The sequence below is a fragment of the Vidua chalybeata genome, chromosome 3 (assembly GCF_026979565.1).
Source record: "Vidua chalybeata isolate OUT-0048 chromosome 3, bVidCha1 merged haplotype, whole genome shotgun sequence".
Taxonomy (NCBI): domain Eukaryota; kingdom Metazoa; phylum Chordata; class Aves; order Passeriformes; family Viduidae; genus Vidua; species Vidua chalybeata.
Window position 1 is genome coordinate 18,754,135 of NC_071532.1, and position 22,955 is coordinate 18,777,089.

General features: G+C 33.9%; 1 protein-coding gene across 1 annotated transcript in view; it reads left to right on the plus strand.

Moving 5' to 3' along the window:
- DNAH8 (dynein axonemal heavy chain 8) overlaps nt 1-22,955 on the plus strand; it is a 118,876-nt gene that overhangs the window by 82,289 nt on the left and 13,632 nt on the right. Inside the window, exons 67-85 of the mRNA XM_053938593.1 lie at nt 555-658; nt 1,516-1,692; nt 2,977-3,144; nt 3,966-4,178; nt 5,458-5,595; nt 5,918-6,045; nt 6,772-6,943; nt 7,945-8,100; nt 9,398-9,553; nt 10,550-10,732; nt 11,202-11,307; nt 12,127-12,379; nt 12,480-12,670; nt 13,048-13,169; nt 15,182-15,300; nt 16,583-16,785; nt 17,711-17,784; nt 20,021-20,173; nt 22,676-22,831. Of these exons, the coding sequence (XP_053794568.1) occupies nt 555-658; nt 1,516-1,692; nt 2,977-3,144; nt 3,966-4,178; nt 5,458-5,595; nt 5,918-6,045; nt 6,772-6,943; nt 7,945-8,100; nt 9,398-9,553; nt 10,550-10,732; nt 11,202-11,307; nt 12,127-12,379; nt 12,480-12,670; nt 13,048-13,169; nt 15,182-15,300; nt 16,583-16,785; nt 17,711-17,784; nt 20,021-20,173; nt 22,676-22,831 (2,972 nt within the window). The remainder of the gene's footprint in view (nt 1-554; nt 659-1,515; nt 1,693-2,976; nt 3,145-3,965; nt 4,179-5,457; nt 5,596-5,917; nt 6,046-6,771; nt 6,944-7,944; nt 8,101-9,397; nt 9,554-10,549; nt 10,733-11,201; nt 11,308-12,126; nt 12,380-12,479; nt 12,671-13,047; nt 13,170-15,181; nt 15,301-16,582; nt 16,786-17,710; nt 17,785-20,020; nt 20,174-22,675; nt 22,832-22,955) is intronic.

Genomic DNA, 22,955 nt, shown 5'->3' on the forward strand with positions numbered 1-22,955 from the left:
CACACAGAAGAGCTATGATGGGAATGGCCCTCAGCACATAGGTGCTTTTTCACCCTCTCTGTCACCAGGGACTATTAATAGAGGGTAAAGTCAATATGCAGGAACTGGAGGTCCTAATTTTGCTGTGATCTTTAGGTCCACTTTTGACTCTGCTTCTTCCCAATTTTTTCTAGAAGGGACTCCCTATTAGAAGACAGTCCTGTATCCTTAGGTAATTTCTTAATGTAATGATGAAGCATCATTCAGAAATTATGAGTGTCTCATGACTTTATGATGCAACATATACTTGACTCAATTCCTTTTTTGTTGTTTTTGTTGTTGTTTTCTTTTGAAGAATTAATCTTATTTATCATAATTTTGTGCCTTGAAAAATTACTTATATCCCTGAAAAGTGAACAGTAGACAGCAGTCATGATAGTACGACTGCTTACACCCACTTTCTCTCCTTTATGTAAAATTGAATGAGAACACGTATGAGAGATCTGGGCCTAGATTGTGTAATCTAACTAGGAAAAAAGTTTATCTATTTCTGAATTTTATCTTCTACTTAATAGGTCTGTCCAAGCTTATGGAAGCCAGTGAATCTGTTGCTCAACTCTCTAAGGACTTGGCTATTAAGGAGAAGGAGCTGGCTGTGACATCTATTAAGGCAGATAAAGTAAGTGAGTGTTAAATAACACTAGAATATACAGCAGGTAAAATACTATTGCAGAATTTTATAATAATTTGCAAAAATTTTCTTCATCTAAAATGAGGTTTTACTTTCTCTATAGCATGTTGATTTAGCATTTACTTCTGAAAGTGAGGTACTTTTAAACTGCAACAGAGGTTGAGTGCTTTCCTTGTTCTTCTCCCATTTCTTACCCACTCAGATAAGCATCAGATTTCACTTTTTCCATAGCTTTTCTTTTTTTATTTGGTCCTAATTGACATTATTAAATTTGGGATTTTATGTGCACTTACTAGCAGAGGAAAAGTTAACATGATAACGGGACTTTTCTACTTCAAAATTCCTTAGGAAAATATTCATTGCAGTCCACTTTTAGATTTTGTCTTTTACATTAACAAGGTATCTGTGTGTTCATGAGATTGGTGGTCTGGTAGAAATCTGGTTTCCAAAAGGACTCTCTGGAAAGGTATGCTAGGGAATGGATCAGTATAGGCATTCTGTTTTCTGAAAGATACCATAATGCTCTGATGGTGCATATTTAATAAGCACTGGAGAGTGAATTTTGGCTGGTGATGACTAAGGGACTGCCTGCATTCTTCAAGGCCTTTAATGTCATAAGAGAGAAATATGTGACAGAAAGGGATGAAATTGAATTTCTTACATTTAATTTTTATTCAATACTTATATGATACCATATATAGTTAGCTGTAGTTGGGGTTAGATTTATATATTTACAAAATACATATTCATAAATAGCTGTTACATACCTATTTTATCTTGTGTCTAGTAATCATTTGTTCCACCATTTTGATTTATAGATTTTGTGTGTTTATTATCAATTCCAGGTACTAGAAGAAGTCAAAGAAAGTGCTGAAGCTGCAACTAAAATAAAACTTGAAGTCCAGGGTGTGAAAGACAAAGCACAAAGGATCGTGGATGCAATCGATTTAGAAAAACAGGAAGCAGAGAAAAAACTGGAGGCGGCTAAACCAGCACTGGAAGAAGCAGAAGAAGCTCTGAAAGTGAATAAATTTCATTTTTATTAGTACAGCATTATTTTCATCACCTCTGATGAGCCACCAACACACAGCTGTCTCTTGGTATTGACTGTTGTCACCAGCTCCTCACTGTTGCTGGCCATGTCTCTCGTGAATACTTAAGGCACACATATTTTACCTTAAACACATAGGGACTATTTTATAGTATTTTTTTCTTCCATCCCAATACTTGATCATTATGAAGGTGTAGATCTTTCCAAAAGCTACAGATGCCTTTAGAATATCTGTTTATTCTGAATTCAAGGGAATACTTCTTGTGCTAACAGAATGTGTTTAATTCAAACGTAAGTAGTGACACCTGTCTTTTAAGACAAATAAAAATCTATCTCTTCCTTCACCAAAAACCTTAATGCTTTTAATTTTAAGAGGAAGGGGAAACAAACAGGATTCAGGGCAATCAGAATCAGGGTTCAGAAATCTGGAGGCATTACTGTGCTACATAATTTCATTATTCTGCTCTGAACAATTAAACAGTAAAACCCTCTGAAATCAGAACTCAATGACGGCCTTCCATTCCAGTTATCAGAATTTATGTGACAGAAGTTCTTGAGTAGGAAAAGCAAAAAAGGAGCATTGTTTGCTCTTACACTGACATTTAGATAATGAGATAAATGAAACTTTCAAAAATAGTAAAAGTTCACTTACAAAATGTGTGAACTTAGAAAATGGTTTCTGTAATGTACCTGTAACTACTCCTTCTAGGCAGGTAGTGGTATGTGTGTACTTTTAGACACAAATAAATGTTAGTTTTGAAATTTTAAATACTTTTAAAGTTTTGTCATGGTCGTTGAACTGAGCAAAATGAAGTTAAAAATGGTATCTCATACCTAGAATAACTTAAACTGAACAAAAATAAACAAATCCATCTCAGAATAAACTTGACTGATAAAAATCTGAAATACTGTTTTATCAAGCTAACTGCTCTTAAGTCAGTCCTATACAATTTTACAGTAAAGTTTTCTTTAAACACTTAGACTGGCAATTCAAGTCAACGTTGCTGTGTGTAAATTTGATTTTTGAATGATGTCTTTAATATTGGGAAGATATTCTTGTCTAATATTCATTGAAATTACTAAAGTTTCACAAAACAATGAAACTTATTAATTAGGCCAGGTTTCTCCTTTTTTGTATCTACTTAATACAAATGCACCTCAGAGAAAAGTATTACAAATGAACATAAAATCAAGATATTGAATGGGAAAATAGAATAATGGTATTGATTCAAGATTCTATTCTTTCTTCAAACAGACCATCAGACCAGAGGATATCGCTACTGTCAGAAAACTTGCAAAACCTCCTCACCTCATTATGAGGATCATGGACTGTTGTCTGCTACTATTTCAAAAGAGACTGGATCAAGTTACCATGGATCCAGAAAAGCCTTGCTGCAAGCCATCATGGGGAGAATCATTAAAAGTAAGTAGAGTTTTCAAACAGTGTTCCTTAAACTTCAGAAATAGCAATTAGCTTATCAGAGAACTTATGATGCTGTTTACCCAAAACATGACAGAATTGTATTAAAAGGCAAACATATTGTTTTAAGATAAACTATATCTATACACTATGTTTAACTGGTAGAAATAGTAGGTGAATTGCTTAGAGACTTTTGTAGCTGAAACTTTAGAATTTCCTTGACCTTCCTGGCACATGGCCTTATGTTAACAGGTCACAAGATAGAGCTCTTGCTTTCTATTTAGGCTTTTATAGTTAAAACAATCATCAAAACCTTTTTTTTCTCACTGATATAATAAAATGAGATAATCAGTTTTTCCATGAATTGCCTTTAGCATGCTAAACATTCGTTAGAAAAAGTTAAACCAATGATTTCACTTTTCAGAATTTAGATCATATTTCACAACTGCCTAAGCTTTTTTTTTTTTTTTTTTTTTTTTATTTATTTAGTTAAGTTACAAATATATCTCTGAGCCTTTCTTTTGATCAATATTTTTTTTATTAAATGATGCTTCTTAAATGCCTCTAAAGTGCAACACAAGAATATAGAAGATGAAAAGTACATCAGTAACTTTCAAATCTAGTTACTGGAATGTAATTGGTTAAAACTTCAAAATAACAGAAGGTGTGTGGGAGGAATTACAACTGAATAGCACACTTATAATATTAGCAATATGAATTACCTCTGTTTACAGAAGAATTTTAGGAATGCTTTTTAACAGCTTCACCTATGAACAAGAGTTTGAATGCAAAATGTGTAAATAACTTGTGTGTTGTCTTTTAAGCTTATGAGTGGCCCATTCTTGAACAACCTAAGGAACTTTGCTAGGGATACAATCAATGATGAGACAGTAGAATTAGTCCAGCCTTACTTTGAAATGGAAGACTATACACTGCAACATGGTAAAAAGGTGTGTGGCAACGTGGCAGGACTCCTCTCTTGGACACAAGCCATGGTGGTATTTTATGGTGTTAACAGAGAAGTCTTGCCTCTTAAGGTAATACGTCCTCTCTTGCTTTGTGTTTGCTTACCATGTAATTGAATGTAGTTTAATTTAATAGGATCTTACAAAAAAAAAAAAAAAAAGTATAAAAAACTTTATTCAGACATAGTAGCCTGTGACCTCAGTGGCTAAAGATGGTAGGAACAGAAAAGAACCTATTTTCTTCTTGATTCTAGAGAGAACACAGAACAAAAAATTAGCCTAGAGTAAATTTATGTGATCTGGTTTACTGTGTGTAGGGAAAAGTGTTTTCAGTCTTTTTATTACGTTATAATTACTTTATAATTGTTTTTAAAATGTTTTTAAAATGTAGTGCCAGGAACTTCATTCCTTCTCTAAAAGGTCCTGCAAACAGAGGTTTGCAGCTATTTTAGGTTTTTTGTTTTCCCCTGGTAACTTAGATATCAGTCAGTGGAGGACTGATATCTTGCCTAAATACTAGCTTTCTAAAGAAGTTCAGAGCTTACATCAATAAAGGAGTTATGTTGCAATAGTAGGAAGCAAAATAAGAAAAATGTTTTTAAGAGTAAATTTTTACTTTAGTGTGAGTGTCCTTTTTCAGGTTTATTAAACTCAAAGGTAGTGACTTTTTTTGTTCTAAGCAAAGTATTTAATCCTTAAAAGTAGCATACAAAAAAAAAAATAGTAAAAGGGATGAGCACATGGCGATCAAAAAATTTTTTCACAGTTTTGTCACCGGTAGAAGTGTTATTTACAAAAGCAACAGTAATACAGATGAATTATTAAAAAAAATCAATTCATTTCCTTTGTTCACCATAAATATAATTTTAGGAGCAACAGGAAGAGTCACTGGTTTAGGACCATTTTCTAGTGGGTAAAAGCAGTATTGTTAGATGATAAAGGACCAATCCCCTGTTGTGATTGCTGGTCGCTAATAAAATAGTAAAAGAGGAAATTACATATATATACAGTCATAAACATATGTATATATACATACATATATATATACAGTCAAAATATATAGTCAAGCAAGAATATTAGTGATTGTTCTTCTAGTCTGAGCAATGGGTCCAAATCAGAAGAAACCTTACTTCCTTAACCAGCTTCTTGAAATGTAATTTCTTTTTTAAAGGAATAAAGTTGGCAATATATAATAGAACTTTAGGTACTGTATTGTTTTTGATATTTATATAAAAGTTATTTTGATGTATTATTGTCTTGTGATTACCAGCTAAGTAGGCTTGAATAGTTCATTGAATTATATTAAAATCATATGTATGATTGTACTTTTAATTTTTTTTCTCCTTTGCAGGCTAACCTGGCAAAACAAGAAGGTCGCCTTAAAATAGCTAATGCAGAAAAAGATAAGGCTCAGGCAGAATTAGATGAAAAACAAGCTGAACTGGATAAAGTGCAGGCAAAGTTTGATGCAGCAATGAAGGAGAAAATGGTGAGATAAAAGTATTTTAGTCTTATCAAAAATGCTTGTCCAGTATTGTCATGTAATTAGGATTTGCTGCAAAAACACATCTACCTGCTATCTTGAATACTGTGGCTGAGATTCAGGTATAAAAGTAAGAGATTTAAGCCTATATCATCTCCTGTGCCCTTCTTTCTGTGAATAGGAACATATTAGATGCCCTTAAGTGTCTCCAAGGATGAGTTTTAAATAAATAAAATAGTTATAATAAATACAAGAGGATGAAAAATATATAAAATAACTCCACATTTTTGTGTTTGATGATTAAGTAAGACATTTTTTTCAATTTTAGGACTTAGAGAATGATGCAGAAATGTGCAAAAGAAAGATGCAAGCAGCCTCTGCACTTATAGATGGACTGAGTGGAGAGAAAGTTAGGTGGACTCAGCAAAGCAAAGAATTTAAATCTCAGATTAAAAGGTATCAAATCTATTACAGAAAACCAAAAAAGTAAATGCTTGTAAAAACTGAAGTGTTGGTAAACAATTTAGTTGCTTAAATTGTGGTAATTAATTTTCTTCCTGGAGCTCCTAATATAGCAATGCAATCAAATGAACTACCCTGAAATCTGAATTTTCCTCCCACAAGTAAGAATACATGGGTGCTGAGTACTAGTGTTTCAGTTAAGAACAATACCTCTGATTTTGGAATGAGCTTCCAAAAAGATTATTACTAGGGCTGTTATGTGCCTGTATTACAGCTGCTTCTGCCGTCCCCCTAATACTGCACTTTGTTCTGATGTCGCTGGGGAAGTGAAACCTTCAGATAAGCTCAGCTTCTGTAGAACACTTATGTTACAATAAATTTGCTATGGGGAAATTGGGCATTTCTGGTGAGAGTTTCAATAGAACTAGGTTTGTATCCTTGATAAATATTGTATTTGAGACATATTTTTAAGAAATAAACAATTTTCTTAACTCATTTAGGAAAAAAAGGAATAATTGTCATAAGGACTTTATTGTTTTGTAGGGGTGGAGACAATGTTTTAATAAAATACTATTCTGAAGTTTTGCCTCAAAAATGTTTTGGAAACATTTTTTTTTTCATCTTCTTATGTTTCAAAAGCTGGTTGTCTAAGTTAAAAATTCTAGATTAGAAACTGAATTTGTGCACCATCTTTTAATGATGATTTTTCTTCCTTTCTAGACTTGTAGGAGATATATTGCTCTGCACAGGCTTTCTTTCATACTGTGGACCTTTTAATCAAGACTTCAGGAACCTTTTAATTAAAGACTTATGGGAAACAGAGTTGAGAGCTCATAAAATCCCCTTTTCTGATGATTTGAACCTTATTTCTATGTTGGTAGATCAACCAACAGTAAGTTCTTGGTGCTTGGAGGGTTTAATTTGAATTTCCATTAGCATATTCTAGGACTGTTAGCCAGCATTATGCCTGCTTAGAGAAGAACTATAGTCCCCAGTACTCCAAATATTGCTGTGCTGTGTTGTTCTGTGGTTTCCAAATGCTCATGGGAATTTCCACTGAATCTTGACATAGTAACAATAACAAAACCCAAGAGAAACAAGTGATGCACAATAGAATTTCTCACCCCCTGCTGACCAATATCCAGTCAATCTCTAAACCATGATCAACCCTCTTCTGAGTAACTCCCCCAGTGGGGGCACTCTGTGGTATGGAATATCCCTTTGGCCAGTTCAGGTCAGCTGTCCTGGCCATGCTCCCTCCCACCTTTTTGGGTACCTGCTCACTGGCAGAGCACAGGACACTGAAAAATGCTTGACCTGAGGTAAGCACTACTGAGCAACAGCTAAAACATCAGTGTGCCAACATTATACTCACACTAAATCAGAAAAACACAGCACTGTACCATCTCCTAAGAGAAAATCGAACTTTCTTTCAGCCCAAACCAGGACATTTCTGAAATAGCGGGTTTGGCTGTAATTTAGAATAGAATACATAAAGTCCTTTTATTCAATGTGAATGTATAAAAAATGGGCAAAGAGTGGGAAATGCCAGAATCTTCAAGTTTCCTTCAGTAAACATTAATTCCCAAAAGCTCTCTTAGACTGGTTTTTGCTTAATTGATCCCAATGCTTAATTTGTCTATCAAGCTGTCTTTTGACATACTTACACTTTAAAATATACTTTTTGTGATTCTATATAGTTAAAAACATCCATAAAAATAAATTTCTGGAAATATTTTTAGATATGTATTCCCTTTATGTCCCTGTTACTTCTTAGAAAAATTTTAATGGAAGAAAATTTCCAGTGATAATTTATTTCAAACTACTCTTTTTTCTTTTTTTTTTTTTTTTTTTTTTTTTTTTTTTTTTTTTTTTTAATTTTTTTTTCTTTAGATTAGTGAGTGGAATCTTCAAGGATTGCCTGGAGATCAACTCTCAATTCAGAATGGTATCATTGTCACTAAGGCATCGAGATATCCACTTTTAGTAGACCCACAAACTCAAGGAAAAGCTTGGGTTATAAATAAAGAACAGGATAATGAATTACAGGTAAATAGTGTCTTAAAGGAAGGGTGTACTCTATTATGCTCCTTCAAACATTATTGCTTTAGAGGGAGGTTGCATTGGAGTCAGTGTGAACTGAGATAAGTTTAACATCTATGGAGACTGACAATTATGTAGATGCATCAGCAGGGAACTTGAGAACAGCTGTAAATCCCACGCAAGGGCTTGGAAAAGACTAGACAACTTGTATGAACTCTAGCAAACAGTACAAAAGTATTTTGTTCAAGATGGGTGAGTATGGTCACAACACAAAAGAGGACAAAAAGGTGATAAGTAAAGCAAAAGAGTATAATATGAGATTCTTAAATGAGAGTAAATTGGGTGACTGTTAGTAACATTACAGATAAAGACAGGATAAGTTACAGCAATGAAAATGTAGGTAAAGCGCTTCAAGTGTTGCAGCCCATAATTTAGGACCTGAGAGGCTATTCATAATGAGGTTGTCACTACAAAAGGAAGTTGAGGAAATCCAGCTGAAGCTAAACCCATGAAAAATTTGCCTATCCTAACATTACTGCAGTCTTCATACCTCTTTTACAGGTTAAGCCAGTATGTTAAAATGCCTGCTCATGAAATATAATACAAAGATGTTCATTTGTCACTATTTGTATCACAAATTATTTTTCCCCAAATGATGTGGCATGACAAAAGGAAACTGCATTTTAAAGCCCTTAGCCTGAATGTTGAGAAAACTCATGTGCTCTGGATATCAATAAATTTTGGAAAGTTTAGAATTAGTTAATTATATACCTTACTAGTTTATGCATGCTTTTTACTGATTTCAGATAGTATGAATCTCATTTCACGAAATAACAATTTGAATTCATAATATTGTAGCAGTGATTAATTTTTTAGACTGAGTTCAGATTTTCAGAAGGAATTTCTCAGCACTTCAAAGCTAAAATTAGATAATCTAGTCCTTCTATGACATAGAACAGAAAATTAAAGGCTAGGTGTCTCTGATTTCTAAAATAAATGCAACATCTTTCATATGCAATAAACTGTACCAGTTTCATTTAGTACATTATTACTCTCATAATGAAGTTCTGAGGATTCAGTTACAGCCAACCTTTTAAGTCACCTTTTGATGGTACTTTTCACTGTACATACAGAAGTATTTCTGCATAAATTGCTGCATGGTCAACATTTATAGCACCTGCTTTAAAATGCAACTAACAAAAAAAATGAAAAAATTTTCCAGGTTAGGTTAGGTCTGGGGTTTTCATGTAAGACTGTGAGGAAATGCTTTGTCCTTACACCAATTTATAATTTACTTTTTGAGGTAACAACTCTGAATGACAAGTATTTCCGGCAAAACCTAGAAGACAGTCTTTCACTGGGACGATCACTCCTGATTGAAGATATAGAGGAAGAGTTGGATCCAGTCCTTGATAATGTATTAGAAAAAAATTTCATAAAATCTGGATCTGCTTTTAAGGTTAGTAATCAAACAAAAGAAATTGAGTAAGTAGCTAGCCTTGTGATATATGTTATTTTACCATTGTTACAAACACCTGCTGAATCAGGTAAACTTTGTATTCAGTAGAGACATGTAAAGAATCAAACTGAACTAATAAAATATAACCGACAGAGCCTCAGCTTGTAGTAAGTTGGCAAGTCTAAACTATGAGTTTAACTGCCAGGGTTATTACTAAAGATTCCAACTGGAACCAATTACATTTATCTGATTAAATGCTTAAAATTCTTTCTACTGCTTTTCAAGCAGTGCAAATATGCTTAAGGAAGTGGTTTGGTCCTTCTCCTTCATAAGCCAGGTATTTGAAGCCGCCTTGGAGACTCATATGTTGGAGCCTTATTTGCCCCACACTATCCCATGGCAGATGATCTTTAAGGTCCCTTCCAACACCAACAGTTCCATAATTGATACTACAATATAGAGTGATCAGATTTCCTTGTGCACGTTTTGAGTTAGTCTGCTGTTTCAGAATATCTTAATTCTATAAAAATTTATTTTGAATACTCTGAATAAAATTTTACTTCCTTTGGAAAGATTCTTTGGAACCTGCTTAGGCTTAATAAAGATAAAATTTATGTCCAGTATTTTCTGTTCCATTGTTGGATCACATAATTCCTTTTACCTTGGACATAAGAGAATGATGATTTCTACAATGGTCAGCAGTTTCTACTAGCTGTTCATTTGAGGTGTGATTAGAAACCAAATGGTTCTGAAGCTGTTAATCATAATCTGCAGTGGAAGTGATCCCTATATTTAGCTGGAGGGAAATGCTACTTTTATAACATACTGTAACTTATGCATTTGGTCATTAACTTTTATTTTCATGACAAATGTAAATTGTGAAATAAATTTCCTCTTTTTGGCACTTGAAATAGTAATTTTTTTTTCTGCTCAATATTACTGAGTTTAATAATGCTCATTTTTCTCTGTTTAATACTATTTTAACCTAATCCACAGGTGAAAGTTGGTGATAAAGAAGTAGATGTTATGAATTCATTTAGACTGTACATTACTACAAAGCTACCTAATCCTTCTTTCACACCTGAAATTAATGCAAAAACATCAATTATTGATTTTACTGTTACAATGAAAGGACTTGAGAATCAGTTACTGAGAAGAGTAATACTCACTGAAAAACAGGTAAGTTAACAGTAAACATAAATCATAACGATATTTAATTTTCTTCCATTTAATTGGTTTTGGTATGTAGAAAAAAAGAAATGTTCAAATGGAAAAAAAAGATATTAGCTATTTTCTAAAATTATATTCAGATTCAGTATAGACATTTCCAAATATCAAAAAAACATTGGGAGGTTCTTAATATATATATGACTGTCAGTACAACACAAATAATTAATCACCTGGATTTGACATTGATAAGATACATCATAAGATACTGAATAAACACTGCTTAAAAAAATATTTGTTATTAAAAACACGTTTTAGATACTAAGAAAAGTAAAATGCACATTTCATGGCTGGATCCAACTCTTCACCTGTATCTTCAATCACAGTTCATTCACTTGAAAAATCAGAAACTGAATTTTAAGTATCCCTCATAGTTGCAACCCATAAAATGTTATGCCATTTTCTTTTTTTTCAATAACAGGAGCTAGAGGCAGAACGAATTAAACTCATGGAAGATGTAACTTCTAATAAGAGAAAGATGAAGGAACTGGAAGACAATCTTCTTTACAAACTAAGTGCAACCAAAGGTTCTGTATCAAAATATTAATCAGATTAGGCAGATAAAACTGATTCACATGAGGTCCTTTCCTTACAGGTTTTGGTTTATCCATCTAAGATACAATAAGGGATTGTGCAATGGCAGGGGTATGAGAACTGTGAGGGATTTGCTATAGCATGCCACTATATGCAAATCAGGACACTTAAGTTTAACACCTAACAAGTTTTTTGAAATACATCCATACTTTTGACAGCTTTCTGCCCCTCAGATGAGATAAGGTATCTGACCATGGGCAAATCTTTAATCCATTGAAAATGTAAATTGGAATGGCCTGGCTTAAAATTGTCTTGAAACTCTTCTGCAGTACAGTATGAGCCTGAACACGATCACTTATTATTTCTGGTGGAAAAAGAATCTGGTAACAGAAAATCCATGAGTAACTGCTGGAGATTCATGTATATTGTTGAATGACCATTTCCCTTAGGACCATAAGTCTTTTTTACTTTGAGAGTGACAATGAATAGACTTCAAAATAATTTAAATAATTTTTTGACTATGTAGGTTGTGTGGAAAGATACGTAACTTCTCTAGTATGTGTTGCCAAGCTGTTGGTATAAATGCATTTAACATATTCTAAATGAATTTGCTAAAATTTATTGGATGTAAAAATAATTTTTAGTATTACATATCCCATCTGGTTTCTATTTTAAAAGCTTTCTGTAATTCAGTAAATAATTTCATTTTTTTAATAAATATTTCCTGTAATTTGGCCTTTTGTTTTATATATACATATGAAGTGAAAATATTTTTACAAAATATCCTAAATATCCAGTATTTTACTTTTCAGGTTCGCTAGTGGATGATGAATCTTTAATTGGTGTCCTGCAAATAACTAAGCAAACAGCTGCTGAAATTGCTGTCAAGTTGTCTGTGGCAGCAGATACTGAAGTGAAGATTAACACTGCTCAGGAGGAATATCGACCTGTTGCTACACGTGGAAGCATTCTTTATTTCCTTCTTACAGCAATGAGCATGGTCAATAATATGTATCAAACTTCACTGGCTCAGTTCTTGAAGCTATTTGATCAATCTATAGCTAGGTAGGAAGACACAGATTTTTCCTACTATTCAGATATTTGCCTTTCCAATGTATTTGATCTCATTAATGTGGTTTCTTTGTGCTTTGTTTTCATGATTTAGGTCTAAGAAGTCTCCTGTGGCTCAGAAAAGAATCTCAAATATTATTGAATATCTTACTTTTGAAATTCACTCGTATTCTGTTAGAGGCCTGTATGAAAACCACAAATTCCTCTTTACCCTCCTCCTGGCTTTAAAAATTGATATTGAGAGAGGACATGTGGAAAACAGAGAGTTCCAAACTCTCATTAGAGGTAAGTTTTTAAAATTGTGTTATGTGTAGAACTAATGCAACTTTTTAAACTTTTATGCCATTTTGAAGCCTTATTTCTTTGTCTACATGGTTTCTATCAACATTTCTGTGGGAACTGGGCTTGTTCAGCTTGGCAAAGGGAAGCCTTAGAGGACACCCAATAGTAGCCTTCCAACACCTGTGAGAAGGCCATTAATAAGGCTAAGTTATCCTTTGGTATGAAATAAATGCAAAGTACACAAGAGTACAGTTAGTATCCCAGAGAAAATTATTTAGGCCAAAATACATAATTTAAAAAGAAATATCAATTATATCTTGACCCCGGAATATGATGTATTTCATCAGAAAGTACATTTCATCCTGTGTTTTTATCCACAGGAGGTGCAGCTTTGGATCTACAGGCTTGCCCACCTAAACCATGCCGCTGGATTCTTGACATGGTATGGCTAAATCTAGTGGAGTTGAACAAACTTCCACAATTTGAAGAAATTTTGGACCAGGTGATATTTTCTAATTATCTTTTTAATGCTAATAACCAGTTTTGTCATCATAATTGTGTTTCCACAAAAATACAGAATAACATCATAGAGACAATTAGGTAGCATGAATGATGGTGTGTTTATTTATCTTCTTAATGGTATTTGGTATTATAGTAATTGAAGTAGAAAAAGGAGAGAAGGAACAGGGGCAATGATAAAAGGAAGTCAATAAAACAGAGATAGGATAAAAACCTAGAGGTATCAAAAAGGCACATAAAATTAATCTGAGTGTCAGGAAAATTAATCTGAGTGTCAGGTTTTAAGTTGCAATGTTGTCTGTCTTAATTCTGGTGTATTTTTACAAGTGAATGGTTTGCTGCTTGGTTTTAAATACTCATTTCCATTCCAAAGTTAACGTTCAGATATAGTGAGCTGGCTACAAATGCCACGTGTTACGTAGACATGCATGAACTTATATGCACATAAGCTTGTGACATCTTCAATTTGGCAATTTTAAAATTTTTTTTTTAGTGTAGTTAAACCACTCCCTAAGACATTCTTGTATCTAAGTGCTCCTTGTTAATCAGACTGATACCCAGGACAGTAAGTTCTCCTTGCTGTTACAGCATTGGCTTGCCAAGTCCATTTTGTGATGGCACATATTGCCCAGGAGGGTAGCAGACAGACATTTTAGCTAAATGGCTACCTGCAAGTGGTCCTGGCTGTTTCTAAACCCTGTATCAAGGCAAGAGCTGGATACATACCAGTGCAATTCTCCCAGTTTCTGGTTTCTTGAAGTATCAAAATAGAATATTAAGTTAGGAGAAAGTTGGAGGAGCTTTAGTTAGGTTGTTCACTCAGGGCTGTTAGGGCACCAGAACCCTATTTCTATAAAAGTCCTTTCACCAGGGCTTTTCTAGAATGTGTGCAAACAAAATTTTAGACTCCAAAATACTTAGGTGACCATGTTACCACAAAAACTCTCCTTTTAAAATTAATTTTTTAGCACTGTCTTACTTTTGCCATGTAGTTGCAAAGTTAAAAAGTGGCAATTAAAATTATTTCAGTCATAGATAGAAATGGAATATGGGAGGATGCCAACTAGGATATAAATTAAAAATATTGTGAAAACATCTTTTTAATACTTATTTTTATCCATTAGAAGTGCTGTTCTATTTGATTCATCATATAAAATACAATGTATCATTATTCATTTAGATGAAACATAAAATTATTTAAAGTGACAAAAAAAGGACTGGGAATGGTATGCCCAGCTCTCAAGAGATTTCCTGTGCTTTTTTTTTTGCATGCTAGTTTCAATTCGTTTTTCTCCTGTTAAAAAAATAAGTCCCAGATGCCTAATTTGACATAGGCATCTTCTGTTTTAAACCTTTATTAGTGCATTCCTTGTTCTTTTCCCAGTGATCTGAGAATACTGCAGTAGCTGACCCTACTCAGTCACTGCACTGAAGGCTCAGTTGCATTTTCACCATGTTCTGCCCACTGGTATTCCTTGTCCTATTAGGTCAGGGGTGCTAAGAAGTGCCTAAAATTGTGGTCATATTTGTGGTCAGGTTTATTCTTTTTCAAGCCAAAGGCTTACTAGAATCTGCTACTTTTAATTTGTGAATCATTGGCTGGCTAAACTGTACTGGGACAGATTTTTCTGGTCCTCTTCATATTTTATGACCAGAATGAATAAATTAATAAATCACAATGTGTTCCTCTTGTAGTATAGAATCTTTCGGCTAATTACTGATTTTTTAAAAGTAGATGCATGTGTTTGGGAGGGGAATGCATAGATAACTGACTTGCTAGAGAGGATGCATCTTAACATTGTTTGCCGCAATTGAATTAATCTTATTTGTAATATTTTAATAGCAATTCTTATGGCATATGTCTTAAATGCTATAGGCAATGTTACTTGTAATATGTCCTAATATAATAATGGCCTCTCATTAAAAGCTACATTTGCAAAGGGATTTTACTGCAACTGAAATATATTTCTTTGTGTGTTAATATAATACATTTAGATAGCTCAAAGTGACAAGGCATGGAAAAGCTGGTTTGATAAAGATGCCCCTGAGGAAGAAATTATCCCTAATGGATACAGTGATTCACTTGACACCTTTCGCAAGCTTTTACTCATCAGGTGAGCATCTTCACAAATTTTGGGAAATTACACAGTTGCAACACATCTCAACCTATCAGTATGCTATTATCATAATAGTGTAATTTTAGTTATCTCTGGGTGACATTAAATAGCAATTCATTCACATGAAATATGCTTTTATTCAATTACTTCAGGGCTATCCTCTGCCATCTAAAGGTATTTATCGAAAATACTTTTTATAACTTTGCTTTTATGTCATGAGAAATGAAAACTGGGAACCATATTGCAGCCTTCTTTGAGAAGCCCATGAAAAAGTAGAAAATTCCAGATAGTTTTCAATTTTTGAAGAATTTCTTTTAAAATTAACTATTTTAAATACCTTTAAACAAGTATTAAAGTATAAAATATAAAAAAAAAAGAGAGATGGTGAAAATCCAAAATAAGTATTCAAAATCCCATGTGAAAAGTGTGCTATAAATTACATTTTTTGCATCATATAAGACCTCTAAGATCTTGGGATAAAATGGATTTCCCCAAAGAAACATTCAGCTGCCTTATGCATGAGATCATCTCTTCCTCCATTCATTTTATACTTTCCAAGTGCTGTAACAAATAAATCAAAGATACTATGAAATACCCCAGCAATTTTATTTACTAGACCGTGATTTGTCTTTGGAGTATTCAGCATGTGTAGTAAAAAAGGCTAGAATCTGAAGTAAATACCGTATTGTTTAATGCTGTACACCCTAAGAGGGAGGGGTCCATCTAAGACCTAAGCATTTAAATCTTCAAAACCTGAAGATTGTGAGGTAATATATTTTATCCAAAAGTAGTTGTTTGTTTGTTTTTCCATGGGAAAAACACTCATCACTAACACAAATGCAATCCAGTGCAAAAGAATTGAGTTTGTACCCTAAAAGACTAACAGACCAAATGAATCATCTGCAGAGTTTTGCTAAAGGGCAAAAACAATTGTAACATTTCCCTCTTTGTGTTCTCAAACACAAAGGTTATGTTTAAAATGAAGAATATCCCAACCTAATGAAGGTGCCTAGAACAGAAAATTCCAATGCAAACAGTTAAGGCAAAATTGTAAGCAACTGGAAAGTATCATAAGTAGAGGGAAGACCATCAGCTCTGCCTGTTATTATATCTGTATAGGCAAACCTAAAAACAAATATATGAATGTGTGTGTATGTATACATATATATTATGATTTTTAAAAATCCCTCTATTTGATAAAAATAGAATTTCTAATTTGAGTCTGACCTTGGAGGAAGAGGCAGTGAATTTATATCTTTGTATGTATTTTATTTTCTAGGTCTTGGTGTCCAGACCGAACACTGTCCCAAGCCAGGAAATATATTGCAAGTTCCTTGCATGAGAAATATACAGAGCCAGTTATTTTGAATTTAAGAAAAACCTGGGAAGAAAGTGACATGCGAACTCCTCTCATCTGTTTCTTGTCTATGGGATCGGACCCAACTGATCAGATTAATTCCTTGTCTCGGAAGCTTAATTTGGGTATGGAAGTAATTATTCATTGTCATATGTTAAGGCACAGTGGATATGTTAAGGCACAGTGGGGCAGTGTAAGCAATTTCAGAGATTTTTTTTGCTGAAAAGTAATTTTTAAATTCTCTTCCACTACTGTTTGTTCCTGAAACATCATCTTAGAGGTAAAATAATGCTTTAAATAGAAGGCAGTATGCTAAGAACCATTCTGTGTGAAGTTGGACAGTAATTCAAGTCTTTTTTAATAAATTATCATCCTTCCCGGTGATGGTAACTTTTAAAATCCCTGTCTTGTAAAGCAATTAATTCTTCTTTTAAAATTCTGTTATGGTGACAATAATATTTTCTTGTTTTAACTCTTAACTACAGGTAACTTAAAAATCAGTAATCTGCTTAGAATGTTACTTTGTAACAAAAAAAAATAGCTACAAGATCTACATTTGTGTATTCTGGACTTTAGTTCTACATTATATAGAAGTTTTGAAGAAGTGTGAACACAGACTGAGTTGCGAGTAGATCCCATATATTCTTGATGTTAATTACGTTAGTATGTTCATAAATGCAGGTTTACATCTTTGCATTGTGTTTATGTACACTTTGAGAAAAATCTCTGTTCATATTTCAAATGCTCTGGCGTTGTTAAAATTTGGCACAAATTCACATTCACAGTCAACGTTAGTCACAGTTTTTAACTTCTCTAAGTATTGTGCATGTGTATTTAAATGTTTTTATACAAAATGTCAGTGTTTAGAAAATTTATACGTATTAGCATAATATGATGGTGAAGGGCTTCTGCTTTCATATGTATCTATTTTTGCATTAAATTTATTTAATTGTGCTGTATTTATATAACTGGTTTTTGGATTGAATTGAAATTCTTACTTTTTCTCAATAATGTAAGTACATTAATCTTATATTTTCAAATATGTTATAGAATGTAGGACCATCTCAATGGGCCAAGGACAAGAAGTTCATGCACGCAAACTCATGGAGGTGTCAATGGAACAGGTGGGAAAAAACATTGCAACATAAGTTGATTGTCTGTTTTGGTGTTCTTTTACACCCCTTTAGCATGCAGTCTATAATATTTTGCATTTTCATTTTACTATCAAGCATATCTCAGGGTGACCATGTCTTTTTGAATGTCTGAGTTTAAAAACATTTCTCTGTGGCATATATATGTGGCAGTGGTGTCCGAGCCAATACCTCTGGCAGCAGTGCTACTGAGCAGCTTCCCAAAAGCAGCACAATCCGTACTTATCACTACACTATTAACAAAGGGTAAAAGGACACTGAGGCTTGGTCCTGTCCTGCAGATCCCACCTCTTTATTGGAAATTTTTTTCATATTTCCCCTCCCATATAAGAGATACTTGGATATTGCATAGCTTCTACTAAGTAAAACTGTGAGTACACACATAGCTTAAAGTTGTAGATACAGAAGGATGTGCTTGCTTCTAATACTGTTTCACATTTTCCTTACAACTCTGCTAGTGACAGGACCACTTACTCACCAGCATTTGGTGTCTCTTTGTTTCTTTAATTGTCAATCCTTTGGCTTTGAGTCCCAAGCATGTCTAAGAAATTCTAAACAATATATAAGAATTTTTGTTTAAATGTTGTAGTGCATTTTGTTATGGCAGATGATATTCCCCAACAGTAAAACCATGAAAAACCTAGAGTAGCAGCTACCGAGAGATAGTAATTGAAACTCAAATACAATATAAAAGTTATAGTGCAAAGGTGGTACCTTCTGGTCAGCTGGACACTTCAAGGAGTTGTGTATAGTCTTTCAAACGAAGACATATAGCCATAGTTACCTGCAAACTCAAAATATGGGGCATGAGTCATATACCTCTACTTTGGAGGGATAGAATATCTCCAGTAATAGAGAGCAGAACATGAGTATTGGCATATAGATGTACACCAATTTGGAAAAAGAGAAAAAAGAAATCTTTTTATAGCAAATTACAATTTATATTATAAGTGCACACATACATCTGGTATTTCTTCGTTTGTGTGTCTAGAGTGGTCGCTGTCAACTCCCAGTTCAATGCAATGGTGAAAACTGGAGCATCCCTTCCTTTCTTTTGCCCTTAATTTGAAGCACAAGGACACTCAAAACAGCACTCCAGTAGAGCTACCAGTAACAATTTCTGAACTGCATGCCTTAGTGCTGAAGGGAGGAAAATGTAAACATCAGATTTGAAACTACTAAACAGAATTAGTGAATATTAAGACAAATACCTATTTGGTTTTTTGTACCTCTGGCCAAGAGTATATAATACGATTAAAACTGTTGTGCTCTGTTACAGGAAGATAATTTTCAAAAACTAAGTTTGATTAATTTGGAAATGTACCAAATTGATTAAATATCTCCTTCAAAAAAGTTGATCCCCATAAAAGAAAGAAAAAAACCCACCTTCATTTAATCTTCTTTTTTTAATATCTATCAATTCACAATAAATATGTCAATTCTATTTTTTCACCAACAGTTACTGATGTTTTTTAAATGAGCTAAAACAAAACTGCTGAAATGAAATTACAAGCTGTAATGAAATCCACTGTCCATCACTGTTTAGAACTGATTAAATAATATTCCATTTTAATATCAGGCTTCTAAAGTGATGCTAAAAATGCTGATTGGATTTAAATTCATAAACAGAAGTTTATAGAGACAATAATCCAACTAGAGCTTTCATGCAATTTGAGAGATGAATAAGATCAAAATAAGTGGAGGTTGAATTTCATGCAAATGTCTTTATTGCAGATAAACTAATTGGAGTTAGAAACTTTTAGAGTCTTATTACCACCTCTTTACCCTTACTTTAGTTTATGTTATTAACAAATCAATTTAAAAAAAATATGTATTCCTTAAATTTCAGCTGTTACTTTTCCACTCACATTCTTTTGGATCTGAGGACAGGATTGCTTATCACTGGTGTTTTGTCTCTTTTTGCCACTAGATAGCACTGATTCTTTACTTACAATATTGAGTCTGGTTATGTTTTTCATTGTGATAAAGAGAATGTGGAAATAAGTTCTGCACTAACTTATCCTATTTGCTTTATCTGTGCCAATATCCTAATAATATCAAAAGAGAATATATATTCGGGAACAGAACAGAAGTTTTAAAAAAAAATTACATGGAAAACCAAATCTGATTCTTATATAGACAGTTGGCTTTAGCATTATGAATAACTTGTTCTAATTATTACATGGTAATCGTTGATATCCTTCTTTAGGGAGGCTGGGTGTTACTTCAGAATTGTCACCTTGGGCTGGATTTCATGGATGAACTACTGGAGACACTTCTTACTGCTGAGATCCAGAATGATACGTTTCGAGTTTGGATAACTACTGAACAACATCCTAAATTCCCAATTACACTGCTACAGGTTTGTTCAAATATTTAATTCAGGTACTAAATGAAAATTATTCAAATTAATCATGTAAATGGCAGTGAAAAAAATGGAGGGAAAAACCCTAAAACCCAAGAAAAAAATGGACTTTTGCTACAATGTAAATATCACAACAAAAAGGAAGGTTACTTACCAGTACCTGGAAGTTCTTAATGATGCATTATGTATGTGCGAGTCCACACTTATTCTGTACACAGAAACACTTCAATAAAAACTATTTGGCTTTACTTGTATTCCTTTTTGCCCCACCAGATGCCTTGTGGACAGATTAATGCCCACAAATGTTCTTCCAGAGAAAGATTACGGATTCCCCTATAATAAATAAACAAAGTATAAATGCAACAGAACACACATGGATAACACATCTTAGAGAACATCATCTACCAAATTTCTTTGGATGAACTGTAAATGGCTGTTCTGTAGATTTCAAGGATACGCTTTTTGTCAGAACCAGGAAAATTGCCTAAACTCTTACAAAGTACACTTAAGTCACTGATGATGGTTCCCAGCACTCTCACATTGGGTCATAATGCTACTTAATATCTACTGTAATAGCTGTATGTTGACATTCCTATGTTCCCTTTCCTCTAAAAAGCAGTGGAAGTCTCCTTAGTCGTTCTCATTCTCTCTAAATAAAAATAGATGCCTCACCCGATATCCAGGATGTGAAGGAGGGAAGGAAGGTCCTGTCTTGAAAGACTGTAGAGACAACCTTGTCCATCACCATGGCCTGTGTGTGGAAATCTAGGTGTATGGACTCCTGTGTTCTCTCAACAGAACATGAAATCATCCTGCATCTCCAAGGGGTTTATGAATAGTGAGGTGTATAGACACACAGTTTGCTAAAAGTGAGAAAGGAGAACTCAGAGGGTTGCTAGATGAATCTGTAGTGTGTTTATCTCAAATATTTCACATGTGATTTCCCACTATATAGTGTCACGTTACCTGTTAAAATGTTAACATGTTCAGAAATTCCAGAACAAGAATAACTGACAAACCAAAGCCCCTTCTCCGAAGAAAAGAGAACAATTTGCTTTGCTCTTTTCAATATAGAATTTTCATCAAAAACTGAACAGGATAGCCTTTGAAATGTGGAAACGTTGATTTTCAAGTGTTCCAATTCAGTCCAACAGTAACAGGAACTCAACACAGTGTATCCATGGGCTGCCTGGCCTTTAGTGTCCTTCCTGTGCAAGCTGCCATGTTATCCAAGCTAGACAGACAAGTATCTATAGTTGGAGGGGGAAAAAACCCTTTATTTTTATTTGGGTTCCTCCAGCATTTGTAATTGTCTTGAGCTACAGGGATTCTCGTAGGCCCAGTCTGTGTCTGAACTTTGTTCCATGAGCATTATCCAGCACTGGAATGCAATAGCCCATAAGAGTTAGTAGTTACAATATTCTCTGGTGTGAAAACCTGTGCTTACTGGGACTTTTCCAAATAATTTCCAGGTATGGTTTGAAAACTAAAATGGTGTAGCCACTCTTCCCGTTAGGCCGTTTGCATGAAACTAAGAGGCTGAATTCTAAGGGACTGTGGCAATTTAATACCACAAATGTGGATTCAATATCTACTGACCACAGTGCTCAGGAATATTCTCTGGTGAATCTAATTTGCTGCTGTAGACAGCCACAGAGTCCAGAGTAGCCACTGTGAACATAAAGAGCTGATCTTTGTGTGATCTGATCCTTTGTGGAGGAGGAGTGAAATTTCTTTGTATTTACTGTGAAATTCTGGGAACAGAAATACTACGCTATTCTTGTAATTTATATAGGATGCTTCTCTTCCATCATTGAATAAGGGATATAAAAGCTTTCTGAAAAGCATAGTGACTGCTTTTATGTCATTGATGAAAAATTTTAGGTCCATGACCAAGTGTCAGTGATGGTTTTAACCAACAGAAATTAAAGATCTATGTTCAAAGTCCTTCATGGCCTAATCTATTATGACTGCAGAAGAAAAGGGTTTGGGAAGATCTTATTGCAGCCTTGCAGTACTTGAGGGGCCCATAGGAAAGATGAGGACAGACATTTTAGTATGGTGTGTTGCAACAAGCCAAGGGATTCTGGTTTTAAACTGAAGAAGGTTTTATTTAGATTCAGTATAAGAAATAAATTTTTTACAATGAGAGTGGTGAGGCACTGGAACAGGTGGCACCCAGAAAGGTGTTGGATAGTCCATCCCTGGAAATATTCAAGGTAAAGTTGAACTTGATTCTGAGCAACCTGATGTGTTTGAAGATGTCACTAATCATTGCAGGGGGGTTGGACTAGATGGCCTTTAAAAGGTCCTTTCCAACTCAAACTATTCCATGATTCTGTGTACTCCTTTTATGCAGTTCAAGTACATATCAACTTTATTTCTACAAAGCTTCAGTTATTGACATTTTATTTATAACTAGTAGTTGTGACATTTCCCTATGTTCCTATTTTTGTTTCAGTAAACAAATCCAATTCCTTTATATTTTTCTTGTGACAGATTGCTATAAAGTTCACAAATGAACCTCCACAAGGTATACGTGCTGGACTGAAAAGAACATTTTCTGGAATTAGTCAGGATCTGTTAAACGTTAGCAATCTGCCTATGTGGAAACCTTTGCTTTACACTGTAGCTTTCCTGCATTCTACTGTTCAGGTATTCCTTAAAAGGTTTGCAAATAGTGTTATAATTATGGAGTCACTCTAATAAAGGTTCCTGAAAAAACACATTCTGATATTTGTTGTAGCATCATGCTGCAGGACTAAAGCTTTAATTTCTG